At 46.0% G+C, this 9,144-nt stretch overlaps 1 protein-coding gene across 1 annotated transcript in view; it reads right to left on the bottom strand.

The window, feature by feature from the left end:
• Vipr2 (vasoactive intestinal peptide receptor 2) overlaps window positions 1-3,094 on the bottom strand; it is a 67,822-nt gene extending 64,728 nt beyond the window's left edge. Inside the window, exons 1-2 of the mRNA XM_031356673.1 lie at window positions 2,767-3,094; window positions 624-723 (exon numbers count right to left, since the gene is read on the bottom strand). Coding sequence (XP_031212533.1) covers window positions 624-723; window positions 2,767-3,036 — 370 coding nt within the window. The 5' untranslated portion in view covers window positions 3,037-3,094. The remainder of the gene's footprint in view (window positions 1-623; window positions 724-2,766) is intronic.
• Window positions 3,095-9,144: the final 6,050 nt, after the last annotated feature.

The raw sequence follows: 9,144 nt of genomic DNA, 5'->3' as shown, positions 1-9,144 counted from the left end.
AGCAGACAAAGGGTGGTACTGCTGATATCTGGGCTGGCACATACATGACTGCTGAGCAGACAAAGGGTAGTACTGCTGATATCTGGGCTGTGGTACCCAGGAGCCTTTGGGGCTGTGAACATGAAGGAGACACAAATCAAAGGCCTGGTGTCTCAGAAAACTTTGTCTCACTCAGAGGACAAACTCAACAAACTCACAGTATTACAACAGGTATGTCTTCAGAAACCTGAAATCCCAGTTTCCTGTTTGCTTCTGACAAGTTTCCATTATTCTTAGCTGGACCAACTTCAAGGATAGCTAATATTTTAGAGCCCAAGAATTCAGATATGTGCTCTTACTCCGTAGGAACCATAGTCACATTCGCAGAGATGCCAGAGCCATAACATGTTAGGAACAGTTTATCTTATCAAGCATGGAAACTGCTGGAGTAAAGAATTGACGTTTTCTTTTAAAAGGTTTGCTGAAATCCCCACTGTCACAAGGCTACATTAGTTTTGCTTGTGGGCCACCAGAACAGTGGCACATGGCCTTATTTTTTAAGGTGTAGGTGACCTCCAATCCCTCAAGGGGCTGAGAAGTATAGACAGCTAGGACCCTAACCCCAGACTTAATCCCGAACCTACCTCTGTGATTCTCCATTTGGCTGCTTAGCAGCTCTGCACATTTCGTCTCTTCTTCCTGTATTTCCAGATGAAAGCGACATTCTGGATGGATGCTGCTCACCTGTTCAAGTTAAAGAAATAGAAGTAACTAAAAATTACACAAGAGGGGGTTAAGCAAAAATCTACAGGGAGATCCAAAGCTTCACCTTTCTAAATTTCTTTGAAACTAAAATTCATTTTAAAGTAGTGATTTCATTTTCCTGGTATGGTTATTTAAAAAAGAAAGAAAAACTTTACTATTTATTTTGTGAAACAAACATAAAGTCTAGTAGAATACTTCTTCTGAACAAGAAAGAGCAGTGGGCAGTTAGAGATGTGCATCTCTCAGAGTTGAAGAACTCTCATTTCATAGTCTGTGGTTTGCTTAAGTAAAGCAAGTTAGCTCTTAGTGGCTGTGGGGTGTGCACAGACACTTTGTGCACCCGAGGACCCTCTCTGTGATCACCCTAGAGTCAGAAGAGCTTAAGTGAACTTTCATAAGCTTCAGGACACACTCAAAACTTAACCCTACTCGTACAGATACTATTGTTATCATTGTGCAGCTGGGTGTGAAGAACCTTTTTAGAAAGAGAGGGAATAGATGGAAGAGGCAGTGCTGAGAGAAACAGATCTGATCCAAGGAGCCATGGAAAGTTTCTGCAAAGCTTTCACAGAGTCCTTAGACACTGAAACTGAGTGCCAGCCAGAGTAAAGAGAGCATGTGAGCTTGCAGTCCAGGAAGACAGCATTTCTGAGTGCTGTTCTTATAAAGACCAGCGTCCTCCCCGGCTGGGCTCCTTGTGGAGCACTAGCTCTTACTACTTGTCATGTCTGTCTCGTGTCTGTCTGTCTGCCTGTCTGTCTCAGTTTCTCCCTGTCTTAACAAAAATTCGCTTTTATAAGAGAGTAATGAAAAGGAATCCTCCTCAGTTAGATACGGCTATATCTGTGCGTAGTTATCCTACTGTAGATATAGGCCATCTAGCATTCCAACAAAGAATACAATTTCCCAATAGAATCAAAGGTCAAAACTCAATGTTGGATTTTCTGCCACTTTCACTTCATTTAAAGACCACTCGAGGTACCTTGGATTTACCAGTTCATTGCTACACAACCACCAAAATGGAGATATCCGGATGTCAAGCAAGAGCAACTCACTGATCTGAGTTTCAGAACTGATGAGATTATAAATTAAGGTGCTAAAAGCCTGCTATCAGCCGACATTCCTGGAACAAGGGGACCGATGAAATTTTGGGACATCTGAAAGGTTAAAGTGAAATGGAGTTCCGAGGCTTCACGAGCATCCCTGTGAAGCTTTCCTCAGCTGCCCGTGGGGGCGGAGAAGATATGCTCCAAAAAACTGAAATTTCATCAACAATGACCGATGGATTTCCTTAAACAACCCCTCCCCTCTTGCTGCACACGCTTAGCTTAGTTGGCTCCCTCAGCCAGAGGCCTAGATATGTGTGGAAACCTTAAGCTCCACAGAGACACAGTTCTCAGAGCAGAGAAGGAAACACAAGAAATAAAATGCAAACCCTTCTTTTCTTTCTTAAGAAATGTTTTCAAATAAAGGGTAGAGTTCCAGAGAACTACATAAAACCAATACAACCGTGTAACAAACTTTAGTTCAGGGATTCCTCTGGCTCTCTTAGAAGGAAAAAAATAGAGTATTTCAAAAAGGAAACTTTCTTAGCCACATCACTTTCCCTCTGTCACATACTAAACAAACGCGCGGACCAGGAGATGGAAAGAGAAATATTTAACCACAGAGTAACAGCAGTTTCCCTCGGATGCAAAGCCAGAGCAGGTGGCCCGGGCAGCGGCCACTCTTCTTGCTGGGTCCTAGGGGTGTCCCCAACTCCACGCACACTGCCAGACCAGGACCCAGGTTGTCCCCAAGGGCGGGGGTCGAAGAGAACCTGGACCCCACTTCTGGCGAACCCGCGAATAGGAAAACTGCCCGTGAGCCCAACAGCCCAGGGTTTGGTAAGGCTCAGTAGGACGCATTCTGCTCTGGATTGTCTCCGCTGGCCCCACGCTCTGCCGGCTCGTGCTGGGACTCGGAGCCCAGCGGTCCACGGCAGGACGCGCCTCTTCGGGAAGGGGGCGTAGGTTCACTCACCCGCACCAGCAACCAGCAGTAGCAGGTCAGCACCACTGACGCCCTCATCTTGGGCTCAGCGCGCCGCCTCGGTCCTTGGCTCCTCAGCAGCACTGTCCCCAGCTCGGGGCCTCCCAGTGCGGATTTCCTCAGTCTCGCGCCTATCGCCCTCTCCGTCTTCCTAGCAGCAAGTCCCGGCCCCGCCCCTCGGCCCAGTCCCCGCCTCGCGCCCCTTCTCCTTTTTGCCGAACCTCTCCCTGCCACTCTGGTCCACCAGATCCCTCCCTCCATCCCTACTTCTCCCTGTAGTGCAGGGCCCAGGGCCTTACTCCCACCCCCTCCTGGCCAGGGTACTTCCCTTGTCAGTCCTGCTCTCTCGCGCTCCTTCCTCCCGGGCTCCCCTTGCTAACCGAGCTTTATTGTTTCCCTCCTCTGCGACCCCACTGTGGGCTGCCATGCTCAAGCCTTTGGAGAGTTGGAGGCTCAAGTAAGCTGATTGCTAAACTACAAATGGCATCGCCCAATTCCAGGTAAGGGAACTTGAGCTCTGAGGTAGCATCTGGCACTAACTCCTGTGCAAATGTGAAGCCTGTGTGCAGCACAAGGAAGAAGTGCAGACTATGGTTGGGTCTGCACTGGTGTGAGCAGAGAGAAAAGAGAAAACTCATGTACGGTTTCCCCTGGAGAACCCAAAGCCAAGTTGAACAGAAAGCAGAGACTTCATCAAGGCAAAAGTGGGTCTGCCCATTGGCACCCCAAACCCTCAGGTGTCACATGTATGCCCATTGTACACTAGACTTGTGGGGACACTGTCACTTCTCAGCTGTCGATTGGCCATCGACAGACCAGTCTAGGGAAGAGTAGAAAGCTACCAGCAGACAATAGCACTAGATTAAGTAAAGCAGGCAAGTTTTAAACTTCTTATTCAGATATAATTTCAAACCCAAAGTCAGAAGACTAAAATAGTACAAAATGTATCCTTCACACTTTGGGGTTTCTATCTGCCTGTTATCTTTTTCTCCATTGAGTTCATCATGTGCTCCATGACATCAGAGCCCAATGTACCTGAGGACCTAGATTTCTATTTGTTGTCTGTCACTCTTCCATTATCTGTGCATCTGTCTGTGTTTGTCCACCAGGGGATCTTATGGAGAAGGTCTGGGCACTAGGTCTGCAGCTTGGGGCCAGGAAGCTTGGGCTCTGTTTTTGTCCACAACCCCTCTCCGCTGTTACAGCCAGTGAAACTGATCCACCTGCACATTTGTAAATCACAATCAGAGAGCCCTTCCACCCCGGAGGGTTACAATTAGAATTAGGAGAGCTGACACACATAAATAGTTGTGAGGGATGCATTCAAGGTTAGGGTTAGGGTTAGGTTAGGGTTCTAAAGTCAGGCCGGATGTTATGGGTCAAAACTGGGTGAGATGCCAAGGCTCCACCCACAGCAATGGCATATGTGATGAGGTGAAGTGATAGTCTTGACAAGGATGAGATACAGGCAGTGGGAGACAAGAGGGACTTGTTCTTATTGGGGGTATCCCGGAGGAGTGAAGCTCCCAAAGAAACTGGTCACCAGTGGAGGTCAAGGTTCCTCAGAGAGAACTTTAGAAAGAGGTGTCCCACCAGGAGGTGGTGGCCACCAGGCAGTGGTGGCGCAAGCCTTTAATACCAGCACTTGGGAGGCAGAGACAGGTGGATTTCTGAGTTCGAGGCCAGCCTGGTCTACAGAGTGAGTTCCAGGACAGCCAGGGCTATACAGAGAAATCCTGTCTCTAAACAAACAAACAAACACACACAGAGAAAGAGGTGTCCTATGGAACATGAAATCTAATGGTCATCACTGTGGTAGCTCAGAAAGTGAGAGCAGACACCCTGACACATAGGGAGTAGGGTTATTGCTGTCCATAGTAGTTGGCTCGCCCTCAGAAAGAACACCCATAGAGGCTCTCTGGCCTGCTATTCTGGTTTTGTTTGAAGTCCCACTGGTAGTGAAAGATGGGGGGATGGATTTGCCAGTGAGTTTGCTTTGTCTTTTAAGGTCTCTCCATTCTTCTGAATTTGGATAAGGAAAGAAAGAGAGAAAGATGTGGGGGAGGGGGCACCGAGGACTGAGACCCTTGTGCCTATGGTGACTGCTTGGGTCTACGATGGGACTTCACCATGTTCACAGTCTGGGTTCAGCCTTGTGCTGTGCTCTCCAGCATCTTCCAGACCTGCTCTTAGCCCCGTTTCACCTCCACCTACTAATGATGTCTGGACTCTCTATCCCTTCCACACTGACATCCTCTTGGGCAGTTTCCTAGACCCTCCCACTTAAGTGACTGCTCTGGTTTCCTACCCTAGGGTTTCAGTCCTCTTTATCTCGGAGGCTTCTCATACCCACAGCATTGGGGCAGTGATCTTCACATGGCATTTTAGCTAACCCTCTGCTCTCTTAGGATGTGGTCATTGGGTCCCTTTGCTTTTGTGCCATTGAAGTTTTGGCTCAGCAATGATGGCCAAACAGCTAGCACTCTCCACATGGAGCTGATTCAGTGAAGCTTATCGGAGAGATTAGAAGCCTATATGAACACATAAAAAGAGGATCCTCAGGAACTGACAGACAACACCCACTAACATCCTCTGACTCCCCCTCAGAAGGTGCTGCTGCTTTCTTATCTACAAGGGCCTTGTGTTCAACATAAAATCTTCAATAACAACAAAGAATGAAAGTGATTGTTTCATCTCTATTTGTCTTACTTTTACAAAATAACGTTCTTTCCCGGTACTTCTTTCTGACACCGCCCTGTAATGAGTGGAGCAATTTCAGGGGAGTACATAAACTGAATCTATTTGCTGTGCCTGGAGGGGATGGTTATGAAAAACACATGACCCATTAGGGGGTACAGCACAGTTGTCTCCAGGATTCTGCACCTCTCATGTGCACAGAAGGAAAGCAACACGCGACTGATCTGTAAAGGGAAAATCTCCACCTTTGCAGAATGTATCAGATGATGGGTTGGTGGCTCATCCTGATTCCTGCTAATACCCTGCAAAGCGAACTAAATTCCTGTTTTAAATGTAAGATTTATATGCATTTCATATTGTTGTAAGTCTTTAAAATGAAAATGAGTTTTACCTAATATTCTGTCAACGCTGGGGAAAACAACTTTATAATTTATTTTATTGTATGAATTTGAAAGGCAAGGCTTCATGTCTGTTTTTTATTTTATTTATTTATTTTTATTTATTTTTTATTTTTTATTTTACAGAGGAAGTCAGCGAATGGAGCCAGTTTTCATGGGTATCTCACCTCACTATCAGGATTGACCCACCCATACCACAGGCTTGGTTTTTCTAGGAGAACAATTTATACTACTTGTAAAAATATAGTTTTTTCTTTTTAACTTTTTCTTATACTTTATTTTTATATTGAACTTAATGGTAATCTAGTAAAACGTGTGTTGAGCACAAACACCTTTCCAAATTCTGAGCCTAGTTCTCCCTGCATACTCAAGGTTCTCTAGGGGTGTCAGAACAAAGAAGAGAGAAAAGAAGATTTTCTAGGGCTCTGTCTTACTTGAGTATGGAGGCTGAGAAGCCCCACAACAAGCTGTCCACAGCTGCAGAAGCAGGAAAGCTGATATCATGGCTCCATCTGGCTCTGAAGGCCTTGGATCCAATGAAGCAGATGATGCAATTCTTAGATCAGGCAAAAGCTCAAGAGCTTCTGATTTCCAGAGTTGAAATTCTCAGCCTGGAGTTCTGATGCCCAATGATCCTGCATTCTCTTCTCAAATCAATAGAGGGGAAGACAGCTTGAGCTCCAAGAATCAGGAAAGGGTAGGTCAGGGGTGAAGGTGGGCCATGGCTGCATTCCTCCACAGCCACCTTCTTTAGCCAGATCTGAGCTCATGTGCTCTGGTTCAGGTTCAACTCAATTGTGTAATTGTACTGAAAAGAATGGCTTTGCTCTTCAAAATTTGAAGTTGAAGCACAAGTTATGCAGAATAAATAGCACAGTACCTAGTGCTAAATTTTTCCTACATGCATGCCAGAGAAGGAATGCTCTATATGAAGATCTGGTGAATTCCAGAATCCAGGGGCTCCTCCTCTCTCTCTTTAAAAATGCTACCACCTCTTTTTTTTAAATAGTCTTTTAAAAAAGATTTATTTATTTATTTGTTTATTTATTATATATAAGTAGACTGTAGCTATCTTCAGACACACCAGAAGAGGGCATCAGATCTCATTACAGATAATACATCATGTGGTTGCTGGGATTTGAACTCATGACCTCTGGAAGAACAGTCAGTGCTCTTAACCACTGAGCCATCTCTCCAACCTAGATTTATTTATTTATTTATTTTATGTATATGAGTACACTGTAGCTGTCCTCAGACACACCAGATGGTTGTGAGCTACCATGTGGTTGCTGGGAATTGAAGTCAGGACCTTCTCTATCTCTGAGCCATCATATGAAGAAGTTGTGGGCTACTTTGTTATTGTTGTGCTGTATTTGTTATTTTAAGGTAGTCTCATGTAGCCTGGTTGGCCTCAGACTCTGTTCTACATTAGCTATGATTTTTTTTTAATCTTCTTTTCTTCAGCAGTGGGATTATAAATGTGTGCCGTTATGCCTAACCATAAGGCTGTGTGTCACACTTGAGAAGCACTGCACCTGAGCAGATCAAGAAGCCAGCTCCAGTGAAGCCAGCAGAGGACTATGGCAGCAGAGGACTATGGCAGCGGAGGACTATGGCAGCGGAGGACTATGGCAGCGGAGGACTATGGCAGTGGAGGACTATGGCAGTGGAGGACTATGGCAGCGGAGGACTATGGCAGTGGAGGACTATGGCAGCAGAGGACTATGGCAGCAGAGGACTATGGCAGCGGAGGACTATGGCAGCGGAGGACTATGGCAGCGGAGGACTATGGCAGCGGAGGACTATGGCACTTCTGCCCCTGCTGTTTGACATGTGCTGGTGTGTCCAGAGCTTGTGTACTGTTTCAGGTTCACAGGCCACCACAACTTTGCAAACTCACTGAAAACCTTTATTTCCCTGTCGCTGAGCTGTCTGAATATAGCTTGGATGTGGTGTTTGTGGTCTGAGTGTTAACTAGTCATGTTGTCTTTGCTCCTGGCCTGCTCCTAGAGAATCATTCAGAAAGCCAGAATGTCCTATAGACCACTCAATTGAAAGCAAGCATTTCTGCAGCACCCCGTGTGTTCTGGGTGCTGTGTTTGGCCATGCAGAGAGTCCATGCTTGTTATTACGGGAGTGTGCTATCTGCTGAGGAGACCAGTATCCACACAGGAGTCACAGGGTAAGCAAACATGCTTTCTTGTGGTTTTGCTGTAATAAGCTAAACTGGCCAAACAGTTAGATGAACAGATAGTAAGTAAAATAACATTGTACTTTTAACACAAACCTTCTGAATGGAGGTTGCAGCTGAGTACTCCATTTGATGCTGAAGAGATGGAAGAGTGGCTAGCCTATGGCCCTGCTCACATTTTTGCTGAGATGTCCCTTTTACTCTACTAGAGGACCCCTGGCTGATTGTTTTGACTGGTCTCCCTCCCCACAGGAGTCACATTCTGCAGTGTTTGTCTCCACACAATGGAGTTTCCTTTTGGGCAAGCATGGTTAAGGAAGAATGAGAGAAAACCAGAAGAGGGAGCTAAAAAAGCAAAACCCAGATGTTACAATCCAATTACTTTTCTCCCCTCTTCATCCTCCTCCTCTTCCTCCTCCTCCTCCTTTCCCTCCTCTTCTTCCTCCTCCCCTTCTTCTATCCTGTCTATAGGTGTCAAGGAGTTTATCAGAAAGACAATCTGTTTTGCCACCTAAGAGAGCGTGCATGATAGCCATTGATCTCTCTGAGTGTCTGATTTCATCCTGTGTTTCTCATCCACGGCTTATGCTGACTTCACAGTGGCCTCAGGATCCTCACAGCTTCATCAAGGTTAGAGCCCATGGATACCATGAGACACCTGAGTGTCCCTAACATGAACAAAGTGCTTCCTGAAGAGTGCTTGGGGAGCTATGACAGCCACAGTGGACTCCTGCTTTTTCCAAAGGATGCATCTTGTTCTTCTAATGTAAATGCCCTACTGACGCTGAGGATTCTTTTCTTTTCTTTTCTTTTTTTTGTCCTGGAACTCACTCTGTAGACCAGGCTGGCCTCAAACTCAGAAATCCACCTGCCTCTGCCTCCCAAGTGCTGGGATTAAAGGCGTGCACCACCATGCCCAGCAGATGCTGAGGATTCTTTAAGTGACTCACTCCTCCAACAAGCCAAGTGAGCAGATAGTGTTTGTCACAGTGTAGTGACTGTCTCCTGCTGGTTTATGTTTTCTTCTTCAAAGAGTAATGATTTGAATTTGTGATGTGAGTCTGAAGATGCTAAGCTCTCCCT

The sequence above is a fragment of the Mastomys coucha genome, unplaced genomic scaffold (genome assembly GCF_008632895.1).
Source record: "Mastomys coucha isolate ucsf_1 unplaced genomic scaffold, UCSF_Mcou_1 pScaffold6, whole genome shotgun sequence".
Classification (NCBI taxonomy): Eukaryota; Metazoa; Chordata; class Mammalia; order Rodentia; family Muridae; genus Mastomys; species Mastomys coucha.
Note: the sequence above shows the minus strand (reverse complement) of the source record. Positions and strands in the feature narration are given on the sequence as shown.